This window comes from Strix uralensis, chromosome 2 (genome assembly GCF_047716275.1).
Source record: "Strix uralensis isolate ZFMK-TIS-50842 chromosome 2, bStrUra1, whole genome shotgun sequence".
NCBI classification, from domain to species: Eukaryota; Metazoa; Chordata; class Aves; order Strigiformes; family Strigidae; genus Strix; species Strix uralensis.
The window spans coordinates 36330990-36353504 of NC_133973.1; the positions used below are offsets into that span (position 1 = coordinate 36330990).

The 22515-nt window shown below is 40.7% G+C and overlaps 1 protein-coding gene across 4 annotated transcripts in view; it reads right to left on the reverse strand.

The window, feature by feature from the left end:
- ERG (ETS transcription factor ERG) overlaps window positions 1-22515 on the reverse strand; it is a 108429-nt gene that overhangs the window by 63473 nt on the left and 22441 nt on the right. Inside the window, exon 1 of one of the 4 annotated variants that reach the window (XM_074858350.1) lies at window positions 1542-1908. The exons of 2 other annotated variants lie outside the window; for them this stretch is intronic. In XM_074858350.1, the coding sequence (XP_074714451.1) occupies window positions 1542-1559 (18 nt within the window). In that variant the 5' untranslated portion in view covers window positions 1560-1908. Of the gene's footprint in view, window positions 1-631; window positions 666-1541; window positions 1909-22515 lie in introns of those variants that run through there. One more of the 4 variants, XM_074858352.1, reaches the window with a different exon arrangement.

Below are 22515 nucleotides of genomic sequence, written 5' to 3' on the forward strand. Positions count from 1 at the left end.
TCAGCCAATATAAAACCTCAAAAAATAAATAATAAGAGCTCCTCAAAATGCATACAACATCTAAGATTTTACTGTACCATCATTTTTGAAAAAAAATTTCCCATCAACATCAATAGTGCATTCTGATTACCAGATGCAAAAACCAGTGTTACTATCTCAGCACTTAGCCCTTGTTTTAGCAATGCAAAACACGACTCCCTGAACCTCAAGATTTTCATAGAGCGCCTGTCATGTCCTGTGTGCTCTGAAATACATCGCAAAACCAAAGGGAATTCAGCTATTTGAGGAGCTACTTAGCATATAGTAGATACTGGCCAGCAATGCAGAGGAGATTCAGATCTTTGTCTCTATAGATAACCTCTTGAAAGCATCAGTGATTACAAAAAGAGAAATTTCATTACTCTTTTTAATCATATTGTCTTCAGGCAAAACTTTCAGATTTCAAAAACCGTCACAAAAAGCATCAAATGATCTTTAAAATGTAAACATCTAAGCAGAAATTACTGAGAAATCAAACTGCAGCTCCACTTAGCTAATGGTCAGGCACCACTGCTATTCCCTATCTCTTACTAAATCTCTGGCATAATTAGAAAAGTACAGAAATACACAATACCACGAAAAAAACAAATACCTTGATCCCAAATCTGATAATACAACGCTGCGGAGTCCTCACTGTACATGCTGTTTTGCTCTTTACGTAAAATTAGTTTCACTATCACAAAGCGTTTAGTTACAGTTATACTTCTGCAATTAATCACAGCTATTGCTATATCTGTAACTGCTATCTATTGCAACATACAGAGAAGCAAAAACTAGATAGACAGACATATAGATTTATTCAACTTTCTAAGTGACACAATCTGAAAAACTCAGCAAAGCCATTCTTAAAAAAAAAAATAAAATGCACCAAGATCAATTTATAAGCCAATAAGAGAATTTTATTGTCCAAAAAATTAAAACATAAAAGAACATGCCCATGAGATCTTGCCGCCACCATTAAAATAACATTTAGAAAGGTCCCAAGTATAAGGATAAGAGTTTCTAGAAAAGCACATAATTAACACCTGCATGACAGAGAAAGAAGAACTGGTGCCTCTCATTCCCACTTGCTAATATTTGTGTCCCCATCAACAAGAGAAGCCTTTAAAAGTATCCAAAAGGTTAGTGCTCTTAGGAACCCTTTTTTTCCTTCCAGTGCACACCCTCTCCCCTTATGGCAGTCCGCAAACACATCCAAGTTGTCAGAATGATACCTACAAGAAATTTCAGAAGCTCTCATAAAAGGGCTTCGCATATGCAATCCACAGCACTGAACAGTGAATTTAAAAAACTCAATTTTTTTTCCGAGTTTGAAGTTTTTAAGCCTTGCGGATGGTTGGAGTAGGAAAAAGGAAATTTACTAGGCAGTACAAAGGAAATCTTGTTGTCCTCTATTGTGGCAGTGGGGGTGTTGCCCAATTCTAACTTATCTAGGTTGATAAAGGAAACCAAAGAATACGCCACTGAAAAAAATTCCAACAAAAAAGGTACCCCTTTCTTACCTTAATAGTGCTTGCCATAATGTGATCAAGATTATTGATCGCTAATAATTGCTAATAATAATTATTGCTTCGCTCTGACCAGAAAGAAGTTTTGATGAGGTTGTTTAGAGCGGATGAGATTGTGCTAACTCTGGGAAATGAAGTCAGCCAATGGCAGGAAGAGGTTTCTATTGGTCCTGGCCACTGCAGCTCGAAGAAACAGGATATTTGGGAGTGAAGAGATAAGAGTCCTAAAACAATGTTGTTTTTCTTGATGATATGTGACTACATTTTTTTTTTTCTAAAATTTTTTTTTAAACAAAAAAGTCAATTGCCTGTGACTGCCTGGGCAGGTGTGATCTGATGTGCAGTAAGTGTGACATGCCACTTTGAGGCAGGATGCAGATGTCAGATGAAATGGGCCAAATTCAGCACTAGTTTCATGCAGTCTATTCACTGGGGAATTGCTGATTCGGGGCCAATGCCAGACTTGGTATAAGCGGGTGTAACTCCAAATATGTTAATGAAGTCTAGCCTCACTTACGCCACATCTATATTTGTCCATTAACCTCATTCCTGGATTCTTGAGCTATTGACACTTTCTAGCCTATCTGATCTAGCTTTTTTTTTTTTTCTTAGAGAAGAAGCTAGTACATTGGAGACAATCAATTCCTTTTGATGCCTCTTTCTTAATGAGGAAAGGAAGTCACAAAAAGACATTTCAAAAGCAAATGCATGAATTCCATAGACTTAAATTTTCCACACTCCTCCTTTGCTTCACAGCTCTATCCATGCATGAAAATTAGATGGTTCCACTGGCGATTCCCCTAGCAGTTGGAGTGTGATAGTCATTTTTTATTCAGTGTTGTATTTTTATTTGTACTTTTGTAGTACTTGGCAGGCACAGGGCACCCCAAAACTACCAGCTGTGCAAACAGAATACCGTCTCTGTCCAGACCCTTGCTTAGGAGTCCTGAACTGAAAAAAAAAAAAAAAAAAAAAAAAGATGGGAATAACAAAGGCAAAGTGTTTCCACAGTACCAGCCAGCGTAAAAGTCCACATGTGAAGAACCACTCAGGATCCAGTGCTGGCACAACCCTCTTGCCCGTATGAGTCTCACAACATCTTATGTTTTTGTAAAAGACGTAGTTCCTGGTGTCAAGAGATTCTGAGCTTTCAGCTAAAAGAGAAAAGGTTGAAAATAGGACCCTCAAAAATTGAAGGAAAAATTAAAGGAAGTCAGAATTTATTGATTTTTTAATAACCTTGTAATTTTTAAAAGCTGCTCCTAATACAACTGGTTTATGATTTCTCATAACATCAAACCATGGACACGTAAAGCACTGCAGCACTGGGTAGATAATTCCTGCTGTAATAAGGTCCTGCCCTCTGACTAGGAACTCAAGAAACAGTGATGGCTTGTCATAGCATTATTTAGTGGAAGCAGCTGACCTCACCCTCTCCCAATGCCTTCCTCTCATGCTCCTTAGGAAAAGAAAAGGAAATCGGAGTGTTGTTCTGTAACTGGAGATGACTGCTGGCATTCGGCATGCATTTTTTTCAAATGGTACACAATGACACACAATTCACTCTTCCCCTCCTATCCTGACCCGAAGAAGGTGAAACGCGGCCGTGCACTTTTCCAGAGACACACATGGAGGACACGAAGCACTGCCTGCTTGGCCCTCGGGCATTCATCCTGCAGGCGCTGCTCCATCTCACCTGGGGCAGGGCAGCAGAAAGGCTTGTCCACACACTCCTGCTCACAGGAATGGCTCTGCCACCCGCTAGATCCTGGGAAATCCTTGTTTCCAGGTGACCCATGAGGACCGAAGCGCTGGAAACCCCGGACACAACAGAGTGACGCAGGACCAGTGCAACTGGGATCTGGCAGAGCTACCCCTGGGAAGACCCTGTTTCAAGCTTGGTGGTGTGCCACCCAGCTAAGCCTGTGTCTCAATTCATCTCCAATTGCGTCACAAGCCTTGGAGCCCCATCAGACAGCTCAAGGCTCAGGATCCTGAGGTGCCACAGGATCAACTCAAGTTTTATAAGTTTAGCTTGATTTTATAGTTCACTTTAAGAAGCTCTGGTTTCTTGCACTGTAAAAATGACTTCTGGTCACTTCAGAGCAATACAGAGTCAGCACTGCCGTGCAATAGTTTATATTCTCCATTAGTTGGTTCAAGTAGAAATCCGGTGTTGCACTGCTGAATGTCCTCTTGCAGTCTACATTTACTGAATTACTGTGCTTCTGCAGAGTAGGTAACTTCTGGTAACTTTCCTATTTTCATTACAAACAGTATGAAAAGAAAGCAATTTACAGTAATTGTATTTCATGGGGATGTTGATTTCCTCCCTTTTCATCTCCAAACAATGAGCAAGACAGCCAAAAGATTAGAACCTTTTTCTTGAAATTTCAAAGCATTGTATAATGTTTCAGTTGGGTGACTTCCACTCCAGTTAAGCCCATGATATTTTGTTTTTCTCAAATATATTGAGAGGCTTGAAGTATCAGTTCCAGCTCTCCAGCGGATGGGATCTAACAAATTAATTCACAAGCAGGTTTTATTAATGATTATTCTCCAGCCTACCTCCATATAGACAAACCTCCTCTTGACTTATATAGGGCTTTTGGAAGCATAAGGCAGCCAGTATCAGACTGCTGAGCTCCATTATTATTATATAAGTTTTACAGAGCCCACAGCCCGGTAAGGATTTTGCCATTTTAAACTGGCACACATTCTGTGCCAAAGAATTCAGTGAAGTTTATTTGACTTTCAAACTAATACCCACAGGCAGATTTCTGAGAGCTTATGCTTATGTCGATCCAATTGCAAGACAGAGCCTTGGTATTGTAAGGAAAGGAAAATAGTGGGTTATCAAATCACCATCATCCAGTTGCAAAAGAAAAATAGTACAAACACTTCTTCTATTTTTCTCTTTTCTGCATTTTGTTAAGGTTAAATAGAAAGAAAATACGTTTTTGTTATGTTAGGCAACTATGTGCTATTGTCTGAAATAATGCTGTGTGAGTTTGAAAAAATGCATCTTGGTCAACAAAATCCACACAAGTCACCTAACACTCCCTCACCCCTTAATTTCTCTCAAGCTTGTCATTCTAATTTGTCTGGGCTCCTTTCTGTTGGAATTTTCTTCTACCTTCAAACCTGCATCTAGAAACCACAGAGCAACAAAACACTACAGTATGTGTTAACATTACACATGTGCTTCGGTTTCTTGACCAAAACAGGGGTTTTGCACATGTTTTAGAATTACAGCTGTGCTTAAGTTCTTTCCCAAATTCAGACAGGCTTAAACACTGCTTTAAGTGCCTTCTACCTTTAGGACTGAAGAGGTCCCTCTTTAGAGCAGAGCTTTCTAAACTGGAGAAAGAAGGATCTGATCTATGCTGATCTAAGTCTGATTAAACTAGCAGGGCCTTATACAGACCTAAGTATTTGGTTTGGCCATGCAAAAGAAGTAATTAGACTAGGTCCTAAACAAAGAAGATGAATTTCCAAAGAAAAATGTTGGTTTGCATGTTGCATCCTTTCTAGGATATACTAGAATATGTTCAGTATGCATGTACTCACCTAAACACATGTAAAATATTTCCAAAGAGACCATTTCTCATGCTATTTGAAACACCACTATGTCTAAAAACAATCCTGTCCTCGGATTTTTTCATATCATATAGAGTGTTACAATGTAGGAAATATATTGCAATATTCCCTACGTAAACAGATCTGCAATCAATCTTGCTGTCTGTGAGGTAAACCAAGAACACTGCTCTCAGCCTTGGGCACCAAGACACTAGAGACACACTCTGCTACCCTCACTAGTGCCACTATGTCTTTATTTTCACAATGCTTGTTCAGCAGCCTGACCACATATCTTCTTTCCCTTTTACTTTCAAAATGTTGTTAGTACTGCTAATAATGTGCCCTTCATTCCTTTAACCATACAGATTTCTTAACATTATAAATAACTCAGGGAAAAGAGAGTCAAGAGGCGAGGCAAGAGGCGAGGCGAGGTGAGGCGAGGCGAGGCGAGACGAGGCAAGGCAAGGCAAGGCAAGCTCTGTTCCTCTTATTGACATTACAGGTAACAAGGATCTCCTTTAGTTAGAACCAGGCTAAAAATAAAAAAACTTGAGTACAATAAAAGACTTTGCATTGCAGTTTTTGCAAGCAGATTTTAAGAAATTCAGGAAAATTAATGCTACTTCATGGCACATGAAGATACATCTGTAAAGGTCTTAATCCTCTCAAAAACATGCAGCATTTTGCTTAAATGTATCTCCAGACATCACTTTGGTCATACTCAGATCAGTGTGTGAGGGCCAAATACTCTCTTACCAAGTTGTCAGCAAGCCCTTCAGCAGGACTTCCTCCCTTTAATTCACAGTTTTCAGCTGGCTCTGAAGAAAATGTCAGTAAATCAACTCACAGAAGGGGAAACTCTCCCCTCACCACAAAGAAATGGGCTTTTAGCAGGGGAACAAACAGGGGTGCTCAGGAGAAGAACAGAATTTCACAACCTGCCCCGAGGGACTGCAGGGCCAGCAGCAAAAGTGCTTCTCTCTGGTGTGATGGACCCTCATTCCCCTGTCCCCAGGACTGTTGGGCCTTCGGGGATGCTGAAGGGACCTTTTCTTTCCGCACCTGAGTGGGTTGGATGCAGCACCAGGTCTGAGAGCACAGGACAAACTCCATCCTGGGAAAAATGGGGTCCAGTTCTGGGGTGGGCTCATGTCTGTTGTTCCATGGCTGGAAACGTGGAGGTCAGCGCTCTGGGAGGAAGGCACTACTCTGAGTGAAGTGGGGCATTTGCTTTTGCCAAACTCCAATTACTATGTCAAAGCAAGCAGCCCATGTAAAGCTGCATAATTAATACTAATTATCACTACCTGGCCACTGGGCAATACAGCATGCATCCCACAAAAAGCACCCTTTCCTCCAGTACTCTTTCCAAGCTTTCACGATTCTCATTTCCCTTACCACCAGGTCTTGCACCACAGTGGAAGGAGGAGGAACACGTCCTCATCCCTTCGATGTCCCTCCCCCCAGTTAGCGCTGAGCACCCCTGGGAGCTGCGGGCAGCTCGGCACCGGCCGTCACTAGAGGGTGCTCCCGGCCCCTCTAAAGGGGAGCTGCTGGCTCGCCTGGCTGCATTGTTTCCTCCAACGCGACACAATGAACAGCTCTTTCCAGAGTCAGAAATTACTTCTTTTAATAACAGGAGTACTTTAACAGAGCAGATAAAAGAGATTTCTTCCTGCTGTGGTGGCACCCACTGTCGGTTTTGCCCTCAGGGCTGGTTACGACTTAATCTTTTCTCACTCTCCCATCTTTGCTTCCTTTCCATCACCCCACGCACTATCTTCAGCTGCTCCAACCCGTTCAGACAATTAGTCCCTTCCCGTCTTTCCCCACCTTCCTTCCTCTCATAGCAATGAAGTCACTTCACTCTCTGGCAGAACCGAAGAGTCGGGAGAGAGTCTGATTTGGGGGCAACATGATTTTTTTTTAATTTTACTTCATGGAACAATAGTAATCAAGAATGGATTGTTTTTCGATGGACAAAGTTAAACAGAAATGAAATGCTGGAAGTTTTCAAAGTGAAAGTACTTCATTTACTGCAACTGAGTCCTTAACTATGACTCAAGCTATTTAAACTTCTATCAGCCAAAATATTTTTGGTGACTACACCACTGTTTGCCCACCTTTTCTGCTCTAATCATCTTTGGAAACCAGCTATACTCTCTACATAAAAAAAATACCACTGAAATGGGACATGACATGGGAGCTCTGTTTACACGTCACTATTATATTGACACTGGAGTTATTTGCAATAGTCAACACACGTACTTCATAACAGGGAGTGCTGACACACTCATTTGCAGACAGGGAATTGAATCACTGCTGAAGTGGGGTTCACTTCATCAGGCTTCAATGATTTTAAATGTAGGTGTGAAAACTAAGCTAGTTCTCTAAGACTTCTTCTGCAATACAACTATCTTCATCATGTCATTCAGTCTCACCTACAACATCTGCTTAAATGAGGTGAGATGAATCACACCTCTAAAGTACTTCTTTTTCTCTCTCTCCATTACCTAAAAAGGGAACCTATACGATTATCTGAGACATCCACCTTTTGGGTAACTCTGCTTATGTGAGATGAATCTCACCTAAATTTTCTTTTAATTCTTCCTTAATTTTCCCATCTCCAAAATGTTAACAGTTGAATAACCAAATGCCAAAGGAGTGCTGTACAGACTAGTAATTAAAGTGTGCTGAAACCTTCAGCTGAAAATTGCCACCGATATGAAAGCTATTTGTTTTATGTTTGATGCTAATTTAAACCTGGTTAAGTGACGATACCACACAAAAAACCCAAAACCAAACCAAAACACTTCAAAAAAGGAACTTCTCTTCAAGGAAAAAAGACATAACTGTGAGGGCAAAGGCCAACATTTTTCATCACTTTCTTCCAAATGTTTTAGATAATTTTAACTGAACTACACAATAGTTTGAACTGGTATTACAGAACACTGTCCTTCAAGGTCCTGCCAGCCCTAGATTGATGGGCATTTCACACAGCAAATATGTCTGGCATATTGGATTTCTACACCGTATTAGTGAGGCTGTTTCAAGATTTTCATCAAGAATGGAACCTATTAAAGTGTCTCTCACACTCTTCTGGCTTTTATAGCATGCTTTGGAGGACTGCATGCTCTTTTTTTTGCTCCACAACCAGGAAGTCTACAGAACATGCTTTCAACTGTTTTATTTGACCTTTCACCTCCAGGTTTTTGCCTAATCTGCAAATTTGAATAGGAGGTATAGCTGTGCTTTTTTTTTCCCCCGCTCTCTAAGTAACTAGCTGAATTCCTTAAAGGACCAGACACGCATCTAAAACTGGGACTCTTTTGGTATTGTACTTCTTTGTTAGTGGCTGTGAACAAGAAACAGATGTGAAATATCTGTGTTTGAAATGTAGTGACCCAAAAAGACCAGGGCTAATCCAGATCATTCTTAATAACTGAAATCTGCCACCCTTTGACCACCTCGAGATACATGCACACACCCAGGAATATCCCCACCCCCACCCTAGCAGACAGACAGACAGACACAAATAGAAACCCTCAGGACTTTCATACATCTTTTTGCTAATTATGAACTCAGATGTAGTTCAAGATTTGAACAACAACAAAAAAATTGATTCCCCATTGATCTTTTTCCCAGTATTGATCAGACTCCTTCCATTTAGACAGCTGTCTTCTACCAAAGGTGAATTCTTCAGCACTAGGAAGAGAGAAAATGTAAAAGAAATGGTAGACATACAAACAAAACTTTGGTCTACTTAGTTTGTCTCAATTCATGCCAGGTATCTCACAGCATCTTATGCCAAAACTGAAATAATTACCCTGTCTGCAGTAGCGACCACTTGCCTGGTGCCACTTTTGGCTGTGGGTGACAGGGCACAGTTAGAAGAGCAACAGGTTGATGGAGCAATGAACTAAGACTCCTCCATGAACATTTGTCTTTTGTCAAAATTATGAAGGAGAAATTCAGGTTGAAGGAGATGCCATTCCTGTCATTGTTTCCAAACACTAAATGCATGCTGCATGCATACACAGTAAAAGCAAACTACTTCCACTGCACTGGTAACTTGTTTTTCTTTGGTTTTCTTTTTTTATGTCTAGGACAGAAGAATACATTTAGCTGGCCCTCTTAAATACTGAAAGCATGAAAACAATAATCAATGAAAAAATATTTTGCAGTAAGATTCAAAAAATAAATAGAAATTAAGCACTTGGAAAATGTAATAGTACATCTAGGAATACTCCTGAGGCTAGGCTCTGTGGTCCAAAAAGGATAAGTCACACATTTCTGTAATTGTCTGATATTTCTGGCTCTCTCTAAGACCCCATAATACCATAAGGCTTGTGAGAAAAAAAAAAATTAAAAAAATCACTGTTAACTAACACTGGACTATCTTGAATCTCAGTTATACAATTAAACTGAAAATATTTACCACCGTTTTGAAAAGTAGAGCAAATATGCGAGAGGAAATAATAACCAAAAATGCCTGTAGAGACTGCAGTTTTCTTGTGGCTTTCTGAAGAGCAGAGAGGATAGGTCTCAAATCACAGCATGATGATGTGCTACAAATAGCTCACACATTTCTCTAGCAATGAAACGCCTCATTCCTCTCTTCTGCTAGATCCCATGTCTGGGATCTTTACCACCTATCTGCAGTGGTGGTCACGCACAATCATCTGGTAGAAGAAAGGACTTCTGTTTGGAAACTGGGTGATCCCAGGAACTGCTTGTTGCCAACTCTCTACCTTTGGTGTTATTTAAGCAGTTTATAAAATAAATTTTTATTACCAGAACAGAACGTGCCTGTGAACTCTTCTAAAGAGTAACAGGGTACCTTGGAACTGTAAAGCTTGATGACAAATACCAAGTATTTCCAACATCCAAGAAATGTCATGCTGATAAAGTCCTACCTGATCTGATTTCTGTATGGCCACATTTCTAAAGCTCAGTACATTTAGAGAAAGACATTTCCAACAACATACAAGAAAATTAGGTTATTATCTTAAAAGTACTACAGTGAAATCAAAGGACTTGGCAACAATAAACCAAAATATTTTCTCCTGGGGACTAAATAGACTGGCAAGAAAGAGAGCAAAGGAGTTCTCAATTACTTTAATGGATAAAAACTGAGCGCTTAAAATGCTTATCACTTTGGAAAAAGGCACTGAATATAGTTAATTGCCAAAATAATTCTAACTCAGAGTTTTTACAGACCTGGGATTTGTCATCATCATCACAATCTTTTTACCCATATCTAAAGCACTTTGTAGGTTACACAGTGTTTTAAGAAAAATAAAGACAATGTCCTGCTTCCACTGACATGGATGGCAAAACTCCTTTTGATTCAATGGGACTAAGGTCTCAACCCACTGAGAATTAAACAAAATTACACAGTGTCACAGTTTCCTGCAAACAAAATTCCAAGTTTCAAAGGGCTCTAAGTAGGTCATATTACAAGACGCAAAAAGTACTGTCCAATAACAAAAATTGAGCAGAAGTGGAGACAGTGAGGGAACCAATAATTGATAGAATTTAATGCATGATTTAAGGCCCGGGAAAGAATCCCTAAAGCCTTCTCCTACTATGAAAGGCTTGCCAGACATGTGTGAAAAACTTGCTAAAACATGTGTGTTGAATTACCTTGGTGGCCTGTGACTTTCCCAACAACCATTCGCAATTAGCTGAGATCCAGTAAAACAGAAATAAAGTTTTGTATGCAGCATTAGTCCTGTAGAATGGGGCACTTTTCTAAAAGGATCTGTGTTTTGGGCCTGGCCCTAGAAGATGCCAAACTTCTCCAGTTCATGGCATTCAACTCCACGGGGTGTCTACTTCTTCATCTCTATCTTCCCAAAAGACTGTATCAACTGAAAAATAAATGTTTAAACTCTCCCTTCTTCTATTGAGCTGGATCTGACTTTGAATCACTTCATCTTACTCACTCTAGAATTAGCCCAGTATTTCCCACAACGTACTGTGACTGGTCTACAGAAGAAGTTCCTTGTTAAAGCACGTCTATCTGAAGTGTTAATGCATTTCTCAAAAAGGAGCTGTGGCACTGAGGCAGTTTGGTTTCCTTTGCATCTTTGCTCCCTAATTCCCCCTCCCCACAGCCAAGGATTCCTCCGCCCCCTCCTGTCACCCGCAGACACTGCGCAAGCGTCAGGGTTCTGTAGCCATTCTGGGTCCATGCCTGTATGCCAGGCAGCCGTGGCCAAATGCCATGCAAAATGCACCCAGTGCAGCACAAACCGCTCCTCCCACCTCTCCCTTGGTGGGCACACAACTTGTTTCCCTCGCCTCCCTACTGAGCTATACAACCCCATAGAAAGCTGATTATCTTTGAGCTCTCAAGCCCTCCATTGAGTCGATGGAGAGCTCTGTTTCCTTATGAAATGTGGACAGGATCTACTTGAGGCAAGCCTGTCCCAGACTGTCCCTCCAGTCAAATATGCCCCTACATTGAATGGCTGCCTTGATGAAGGGGTGATCATCTCTTCACCCATAAATTTGTAACCAGTACCCCATACACAATTCTATGTTAGCAATGAAGAGAATCAAGACGAAAATTTTGTTTGGCTTGTAAATGGCAAATTGGTTACGAGAAGAGGGCAGAAGAAATGTTATTCATGTCAGTGTCACTTTTTTAAATGATCTGGCATTAAAGAAAAGGAAAAGGAAAAGGGAAAAGAAAAGGGAACGGGAAAGGGAATGGGAACAGGAAAGTAGGATATTCTCCTTAGACTTCAAATAACCAAGATTTATGGATTTTTTAAGTGTTAATATTTTGTAGCTTTTCAGTTCCTAGGTTCAACAAAGGACACTACTGGTACCTGTGTTTTTGTCACTTAGCAACTGTAACTGTTGGATTTCTTTTTAATTATCTCATTTTGGTTTTGAAAATAATACCACACATGTGAACTTCAGTCCTGCAAAGACTTATATATGAGCTTATCTTTACCCAATTGAACACTACATTCTCATTGACTTTCGTTAAGACTACATAAAATGTAAGAAATTTATGGATGTGGTTTTGCAGGCTTGGGACTATTTTTTTAATTTTGACTTTTTCTGAGAAGCTTCATTCTAGCTGTAGCTGAGCCTCTATTCATGCCTTCACATACCGTAGGCACAAATGCTTGAAGCCACTGGTTTGCATGTCCAATGTAGGTCAGTCTACTGCGAGACTTACCAGTGTAATCATATATTTAGAGTTTTAGGAGAACTAAACAGCAGGTGAAAAAAATGCAGGCAATTTTCAGAAAACCTGGATTTTCCTGTCTGATGTGGAAAATAGTCTTCAACAGACTTTTAAAAGCCATTTTATTGATAATGGGCTTACCAAGAGTATAGAAAAATGCCATTTGAAAAACAGTCCTGTATAGATGGATTGACCTTTGTACCCTGAGCTGCTGACACTACTATTAGTGCCAGTTCTTCATAAAGAGTTACTCAGCATATCAACCTACTTTGACAACTAACCACAGGTATCTAAGATAGCCAGATGGTTTAACACCCCAGCACTCAAGCACAGTGCTTGTTCCCCTCCAAGGCCGAGCTTGCAAAGACCTCTTACCATATGCATCATTTGCATCACAGTTCAGTGAAACTGTATTTATTTATGGGCAATGCAGTTATTTGCCAAAGAATGTGGTTTGGGGACAGATGAAGCCATTTGCTAGTTCAGGACAAACTTGCTGAACAGTTTTGGCCTGAACAAAAATAACAGCAGGCTTTGAAAACATTGGAGATTCCCTTGAACAGGTATTTTAAGTGGTTTCAACACTTTGTCTTCAGGGCACTTGTCATGAAAGCAAAGAAAGGAAAGAGCATGATTTTCAATGTTTTCAAGGAGGGAAAGCCCCCCACTCCTTTCTCCATGGTAGTCTAGCACATGTCCAGGCTCAGCACTTAGATCACCTCCGTCCCTGGCCAGCGGGACTTGCCACCTGCCAAGACAGCAGCTTTGTCATTCACTCCCCAGCTCAGCCCCTTGCTTGCTCTTTAACTGTCCTGGGCAAAGCAGGACAGAAGGAATTACAAGCAATTGAACTACGATATAACACTTGGTCAGATGCTTTCCTGGATCAGGACCTTCAATCATAAACTCATCCTTGGTCCTGCACAATGGCAGCCCCAGATCTGGGGGTTGGGGAAGCTTTGTCTGCCATTGGAGTACAAATAACACATAAGAATAATGTTATAAAAGAATGCATTTCTCTCGAAGTTACGCTTGTGTAGACTTTGTTCAAGCCAAGAATATGCAAAACCAAAGCTGTGTATCTGCCAATATCACGAGTATGATCCAAGCAAGTCCATCGAGATATTGCCAGCCACACAGCTCTCTCCATGAGGAAAGAATTTGGAATGTATTATTTGACACAGAACCATATAATTGCAGCATCAAAAATTATAGTAAATGGTTCTAATCAACTGCCAAGAAGTGGGATATTTTTCTGGCTTGAGCAAAAAATGCAAAAGTTACAGCAAGTCTGATGTTACTAAGTTGTCATTCTAGAAATTGCCCTTTGAAACAAAACTGAAGTGGATAACAAATAAAATGATACATGTTAGTTCAACTAAGGTTGAAAAACAAGTAGATTGCTTTTGCAAGCTTCCTATACCAAACAACAGAACTTTCTGCACTATGAATAGCCAGATTCATACATGGTTATTTATGTCATTAATTTTAAAGACTGTACAAAAGAAGTCAAAACAGTTGACTCTTCAATTACACTGATGATTTTAGTGTATTCAGCTCTTAACAAAATATTCAGCTGCTATGGGTGAAGTTTCATTTGAAGGATTTTCTCCCTTGGGCTAATTTGCTTACTGTGTCTTTTTTTCCTACAGTTGTTTATTTTTTATTTTAAATTACCCTGCCACCTACAGATTAAAATAAATCTTGTGCATTAAAGTACTTTATGGAAATTATATACGTAAACTCATGCTCTAATGACCATGCTATTTTGGGCTTCAATCTCATTCATTACATGGTGATTCCCAGGGCAAGGCATGGAAAGAATCCCCTTCCCCAAATATTTACAATGTACTAAAGAAATGCAAAGGATACAGTAGGGTGACAAACATCCTTATGCACTGGATAAATTAGGCCAAGTAAAGCAGATTGCTAGGGAGTAGGACTTCACTGGGAGAATGGTTTTTGAGAAGAACATATCATAATGGGGATATTGTCCCCACATTTTGGGGAGAAGTGAATAATATATCCCTTATAAAATATAATTCCAAGCCATGTGAAATATTTACAAATTTGAGTTTAATTCCATGAGTTGCTTTAGATTATTAAAAAAAAAAAAAAAAGTGAGAAAATGAGGAAATGTCAAAACATTGTACATATAGAAACATTTCTAAACCAAAATGTTTCTGTATACTCAAAGAGCTGTGTCCAATTTACAACAGTGCGCCACAAGCAGGAATAATGGTGCCTATCTCCCATATTACATTTATATGGTAGTGTGCTGTGTGTTAACACTGTATTTCTTCCCTTTTCAAAGTTTTCAGTGTGTTGTCTGTCCAAGGAAGAAGACTCATGGGAATGTACATGTCCCTTGCACTTCTTGCCCTCTCTTTGTTTTGCAGTATTTGTGATTTATCATCTTGTGCCTAATTCTTGAGTATTGGAGGTTTTGGTCTTCATCTGACAACTTCCACTTCCAAAATGCTAGTACACAAGCCCAGTCTGTATTCACAAAGCGGGTTATCTGCATGGAGTTAAGAAATAAAAGTCACATCAGCTTCTTATGTGTGAGCAGCTGGGTAGATCTCTTACCTATACAACCATAAGACTATGAAACCTTCCACGCAAATGCTCTTGCAGCACAAGCAGCTGACCAACGATATCAAAGCAGCAGACTGAAAGTGAAGGAAACTTGTGGTTTCTTTATGACTCTGAGATGAATTCTTTCATCAGATTAACCACTTCTGAAAGCATCCGGCATGTCTAACATACTCAAGGGACAGCCAGGATCTATTCTAAGGCAGTGTATGCAGGGTCTGACTCAGGAGAACATCCTTATTCAGGAAGGGCATTTAATTTTAGGTTTCACTTTAAGCATATGCTTAAATCCTATTAAAATTAGTGAAATTTAAGTTTACCCTGAAAGTTAAGCATGTACTTAGGCAATTTCCTGAATCCGAGGTTAGTAGGCAAATGCAGGTAGAAATACAGGTTGCTACCGGTAAATGCAGAAATTTGTAGAAGAAAAAAAAAAAACTCAAATGGGAAGCTAATAGAGTATCAACTATTATTAAGTTTCTAGAAAACTAGGAAGAAAACCTAAGTGAGCAGGATTAAAAATAAAGCGGTCTCCTCCTCAAAGTCACAAATGCTATCCCTGCATGTGGCAGTAAAAGAACAGCAGAACAGAGACACACTGTGCTGCCACAAGGTGATTCATGGAGGGAAATATCTGATCACACCCATCAACGAGATGTTGCTTATTGCCCCTTCCACTTCAGAGACAAAAGGGCTGTCACACTGCAGGCCAAGTCCCAAGCTGTACTGAGACTAGCATCTCTGAAATTAGGGTGTGTCCTGAGGCACCAGCACCTCTCCAGGTCTAGCCCTGGGAGAGTTACAGCTGGGGGCCTTGATAAAAGAAAAATACATCTCTGCTTCATAAAAGCCAAGCTTATAAATGAGAACATTTTGCTGGAAAATACTCAAATCTGACACAGGTTTGGACATCCTCCAACACCTACAGAACAGCAAATCAGGTAATCAAATGCACGTAAGTCAGAAGAAAAACAGCCTTGCCAAACTCCAACTGTACCAGACCTGGTGACCAATGATAGAGTCAGAAACTCAGAGAAGCATTCAGGTTAGTGGACAAAGACACTAAAAACTATCCGGATATGAAAACAGTCATTGGATATGCAGTAGGCTATTTTGGCATCATAATGAAATAAACTTATCATTTTAGGAAATTGTTCTTTATCTGGTTGTACTAAAGAAACAATGCTGATCATGTTAAAACATAGCACTACTTCTTGAGAAGAGAAGTTCCTATTTGAATCACTTTTAGCTGTTACTGCATGTAACTGACCAGGGCCCTGTGTCACCCATGTGTGAGAGCAGCTGAAAGAACCAGTCCTGAGCATTGCCATTAAGTTCTAGATTCACACGTTTCAGTCCACTAAGTTGGAGTGGGCATTTATGTCTTTGTGGGGACCGACCGTAATTCTGTGTTCAACCCCATGGGTCACAAAACCTGGTTCAATTGATGGATCTTGAATTTTCACCTGGACACAGGACAAATAAATATGGAGAGTGACCTGCCCCCAAGGAGACATCTCAAGGCAAAGGAAATAACTGCAAACAAAACAGCATGAATCTGCACTGTTATTAAGCAGTGTGAAACTATACGCCTGAGGCAGCAGCATGTGCTCAGCCCAGCAGCACTACGCCTGCACTCCCTTCATGCCTTGGGGTCACCTGCTGCTGTCAGAAGTGGTGCTCCACAAGCAAGATTTCCATCCAGACCTTCCTGGGGAGACAACTGATGCAACCTGGAAACGAAGACAGAACCACTAAACTCTCTGGCCAAAATTATTTCCCTGCAGCTCACTGAAGGAGGATGCTGCCCCTTGGGTCTGCCCCAGTGGTGCACTCCTATTAACTGCAGAGGGTGATTGCATGGGGATTTCAGAAAAGGTACCACAGGCTACGGGTGGGAGAAGGGCACACTTAGCAGAAGGACTGGCCATTACTTTGTGTTTCAGAGCAGCAGAGCTATTATAATGGAAACAGTATTAGTTAATATTCCCATTAGTAATCCTCATACCTTCTGGGGATAGAGGAGATGTCTTGTAAGAAAAAGCAAACTGCTGTCACCTTACACTGTGAAGAATTTTGTTGTCTCTTGTGAGGACTCTGAATTGCCCACCAACACTTTAGAAGTGCAGCAGAATGTAACATGTGATGCAAAAGGGATGAGAGAAATGTTGTTAGAAGGTTGCTTCCTCAACTGATTTTATCAGAATTACTTTAAATCACTCTTACGGCTCCAAAATCATGGAAAGCGTGTTGGGAAAAACAGTGGTGGTGTGGGAATGAAAAACAGTAGCCTTTATTTCCAAAAAGTATATAGCAAAGACTTGGTTTCTGTTCTAAAACAATCTTTGCATTATCAGCATAGAACCAGACTGTCAAATCCTGATCAGGTCCTTTACGGTGCATCAGTCAAAAAAAAAAAAAAAAAAAAAAGAAAAAAGAAAAAGAAGCCTTTTCTAAAGGGATCACTGAAGACTTCTTTTGCTGTAGAAGGCAACTTGGGTTGCAGAGAACCAGTATTCACCCCAGACAGCATAAGAAGAAATCCTGAGACCACTTCAAGCTGTGTCTGGGCTGCCTGTAGGTTGCCCCACACCCAAGTGAAAATGAGGCCACCCAGGTGAGCAGGAAAGTGATCTTTGTCCTCTACCAGCTAAGCACAGTAGCTGTTATTGAGCCTGTACCTTTTGGTGAAATTTATGATGGCTTTGTAGCAAGCCTAATCTAGTAATAGGCAGCTTAACATCACACAAGCTGTTGCTTTCCTTGTGGGACTCAACTTCCATTAACGTCAACTGCTGGGGAGGATGTTACATGTTGTTCTCAACTTCAGCGGGTTCCCAGAGCTCTGCTTCACAGAATAATAACAAAGTGCAAAGATATTTTCCATGATAAGATGACACCATTTTTTATCAAGTGAAATTAATACAGAAGATCATTTTAAAGAAATGATCACACTCATTCTTCTCCACATCAGCCGGAAAATGTCTCCAGTTTGACAAGTGGGAAGAGATGCAATTAGCTGAGGAAACAAGTATTACCAGGTTTTGAAGAAGCACAACAAAGCATGAGCTCAATAAAGACCAAGTTTCCAAAAGTAAACAACACCCAGTGGTATCCTCTGGCAAAGAATGGAAATTGGTGGTTAGCAAGTCATTTGGGGCAGTAATCATGGAAACAACTAAAATTTATTTAAAAGGATTTGATAATGGGAAAGTATATTTCTGTGCTGGCACAAAGATATGAACATTTCTGAAAAAGTTAGGGCAAAGTTAATGGAGAAGAGCTTACAGTAAATATTTTGAAGAAAACACTGTTTGGAGGAGGTAGCTTTTTGTATTACAATCTCCATTTCATTCAACCTCCAGGAAAGGTCATTGATTTAATCAAAAGCTTTTTTTTCCTTTGGTTAGACTCCCAAATGTACATACCATCAAGATCTGGTGCACAGAAATAATTTGAAGCAAATCTTCTAAAAAAGGTTTTGAAGATGCTTGCCAGTAGAACATTGTGCCTCACAGCTATAATATCAGAAAAAGCCATTCAATTTAAATTAATATATTTGGCCAGACAGCTATATTAAAATTCTTGTTGTTTTTTCTGTTATAATGGTAGCCTGTGGTATGACTAGCCCTCTTCAAAAATCTGTATAGTTATTGCCTTTCTCTTGCCTAGGGTGCATCATATGTTTTTGATTTTGATGAGCTGCATTGCACTACCTCATTAAAACAAACACTTATGCAAAACAAAAGGCTGTGTATCACAGCGCAGGGTATGTAAGCCAGCTTTGAAGACTGCAGTGTTTCAAAAGCATGTTTCAAAGGAGAACTTCCGTCGACCCAGCTACACTTGTGTTTAACATTTGTGGATGATGTCAGACACATTCGGTACTTTCTTAGCCCCTGCAAACAAGGAGGCTTCAAAAGCCATGCTAGCTGCAGCTGTAAAGCATGCAAGTGCAGGGCTCGCTTGCTGCTGGAAGGGAAAGGTAGGACTTTCTCCCCATGTGCATGTCTTCCCTCACCCAGCCCGAGCAGCGGCCGTACCCCGACAGCAGCTCGATGCGCTGCACCGGCACTGCTGGACAGCTCCGCTTCTCGGGAGGGGGCACCCACCCGAGGACCACCCTGCCCTCCCCCAGAGGCCTCCCCGCCTCCGGCACATGTCTGCTCTTGCACAGAGACACCACTTCCACAGCATCTTTTGAGGGAATCGGGAGGACTGTATTCTGTATGAGTACTTTTTTTTTCCGGTTAATTTTCAGCAACTGCTTTCAGCTGAGATTATTTTTGCCTTTAGAGATGGCTGGTTCCCTCACACTGGAGAGGAGCGCTCACGTAAAGGGAGCTTTGGATGAATACAGACACTGCAGATGTCTGAAGTTAGGTGAGATGAAGCCTAACAAAAAAGCTGAGATACATGACTTTGCTGTGTGTACATTTTTTTAGTGGCTTGTTTAAAAAACCTCAAGTGCCAAGGTTGATGTTTTTCATCCAAATCTCTCAAGCTGTTTACAAGGCAAATTACATCATCGCTACTACTAGCTTAACGAAGTTTACATCGGCTAGATTTAGAAGGTCATCAAGATGTTACAGAATCTCAGTGATTATCGTGGTTTTGTATAATGTATTCCTCATGCTAATACTTTTTCATTATGTGTCAAAATACTTAGATTAATGCAAGCATTGATGCAAATATTTGCATACTTTTAAAAATGTTCACTGTTCGGCATTTTTGTCTCTCCACAAGCTCATTTTTAATCACTTATCTTTGAGATTCAATAACCACTGCTAGTAAAAATTCAGTAACATTTTCTACAAACTCCCTTAAAATGTAGAACCATTAGTTACTGAAATTGTAACTCAATATAGAAAAGGAATTACCAAGCAATGTGCTACATCAGTGTTTCAAAATGACTACTATTAATCCATATATTCTACAGTTGTAAAAAATTTACATATTTTTGGTTTTTCATGTGGCAAATTTTGAAGTCACTGACATGAAATTATGACAAGACTGTGCTGCTTTGGAAGCTAAGGATACAAGTGTCTTTTCACCGTGTATTTATTCCTGGAAGTTCTGAAGGATTACTTCAGCGAAAGACATTTGAGCACTGCCAGATTTGTTTCTGGTCCTGTAGCTTAAGACAGTTTTGATTATCCTGTCAGAAAATGTACTACAGGAAATGCACGGAGTGGACTGGTCATACAGTTCGAGTATAGGTTTTTAAATCAACATAGTGAATTCATAGCCACAGCCTGAATGCATTGATGCAATGTGTGAATTACTTCAAAGGGCATACAAATGTGTAGAAAATAATTCTACTCTCATGGAAAACTATAGAAGGAAAAAAAAAAGAGAGTATTTAGAACTTGAATAGTTTTTTAAAAAATATTCAAACATTCTGCCTTATGAAGAGCCCTCCTCACCAGTTTATCTTGTCATGTCCCTCTGGGTGGCTCTACTGTCTCCTGTTTTTAACACCTTAATACAGCTATTTTTTTCAACAGACTAATTATGCTTAGAAGTGAGTATTTAATTTCTTTTTATAAGGCTAGCAACTTGACTTCAAAAAATACAAACTAATATCTGGCATTAAAGTCTGCCAGAATAAAATGGCCAAAAGTGATACAGTTCATAATCAATAAAAGTATATACATAAAGCTAAAAAAAAAGATGGTGAGGGTTAAATCCTGTCTCTATTGAAGCCAAGGGAGTTTTGTCACTGTCTTCCTTAGAGCCTGCACTTCATCCTAGCTACTTATAACACTTTTCATATTTGATAGGGAACAATTTAAAGTGATAAATAGCAGCCAAAATGCATGTGTGTGTGAGGGGGCAAGATTTAAAAACAGCCTCAGTGTTGAAAGTAAACGTCTTCTGGCAGTTTTGAAATTTTTGGCCTACCAGGCTAAATCTGAGTTTAAGCAGGGGATACATTTCTGCTTATGCTAGCTATCTGAAAGCTCTCGGCTAGTCAGACTGGCTCCCTCTGAAGACAATGAAGTCCCTCTGGAGTCATCTTCTATGATGTTAAGTTAAGGCTGCTCAGACTTAAAAACATGACGAGGGCCACCAACCCACATAACCAACCTTCACTCAGAAAATGAAGTTATTTCTATTTATGTGCCTATATATTGGTTTAAGATCTAGTTTCAGGTAGAAAAAAATGCCTCGCATGACTCTGAAGAAAAATTTACATCATGAAATATGAACTTTTGCCTCATTTCCTCATTCCTCTTTTCCTCATTCCTCACAGATGCAGACAGCCGTATCCCGGGCTGCATCAGCAGAAGTTTGGCTAGCAGGTTGAGGGAGGTGTGTCCAGCTTTGGGGCCCCCAACATAAGAAGGACATGGACCTGCTTGAGTGGGTCCAGAGGAGGGCCACAAAAATGTTCAGAAGGTTGGAACACCTCCCTTATAAGGACAGGCTGAGAGACTTGGGGTTGTTTAGCCTAGAGAAGAGAAGGCTCCAGGAAGCCCTTATAGTGGCCTTCCAGTACTTAATGTGGGCCTACAGGAAGGATAGGGAGGGACTTTTTATCAGGGAGGGTAGTGACAGGATGAGGGGTAATGATTTTAAACTGAAAGAGGGTAGATTTAGATTAGATGTAAGGAAGAAATTCTTCACTGTGGGGATGGTGAGACACTGGAACAGGTTGCCCAGAGAAGCTGTGGCTGCCCCCTCCCTGGCAGTGTTCAAGGCCAGGCTGGATGGGGCTTTGAGCAACCTGGTCTAGTGGAAGGTGTCCCTGCCCATGGCAGGGGGGTTGGAACTAAATGATCTTTAAGGCCCCTGCCAACTCAAACCATTCTGTGGTTCTATGATTTCCTATTAGTGGAAACTTTACTGTGAAGTCCTGAACCTGGAGTCATATCCACAATGGCTGTACATGTAGAACTCACTGCAAAATTCCATCTTTGAGACTTAGTATCCATTGATGCTGATCACTGCTGCAAGGTGCACTGAGAATGGTTAAATCCAGCCTTCTGGCTCCATAAACTCTGCATAAGATGGTGGATCAATGTCCCTGAGAGGGAAAGCATTTCCCCTGCCACCCTGCCTCACTGTCCACCACATCCTAAGCTTTCCTGTGACCCTGTGGTTTGAACAATGTCCTGGGGAGGGTAAGATACATATTTAAACACCCTCGTGTTAAAGAAGCGTAAGCAGTCCAGGCCTGCCAGGAGAATATATTTCCCACCCTGAAATGGCATGAGAGAGGAGGAGTTGTTTAAAGTTATGTAACATTCCCAGAAGAAACATTTTTGCTTTAGACCAACCTGGGCGCAGGGTCCTCTGCTCCAGAGCAGGGCAGCTGCCCCCCAGTACCACCGCTTCCCTGCTCTCCTGCAACGGGACTGTTATGTTCCCAGATCCACTTCACATCAGCTCTTTGCACCCAAGAGGGCAGCATTTGGAGTTAAAAGTGTTTGGTGGGAGGCAGCCTTGGGACAGTTCCCCCAGGGCTGTGGCCGCACTATGGGCCCTGTGGGGCACCAGTGCTGAGCTCCCCTGCGGGTGCGTGGACTCGATGCTTACATGGGTCACAACCCACCAGCTCCCCTGCTCCTTACCTAGGGAAGG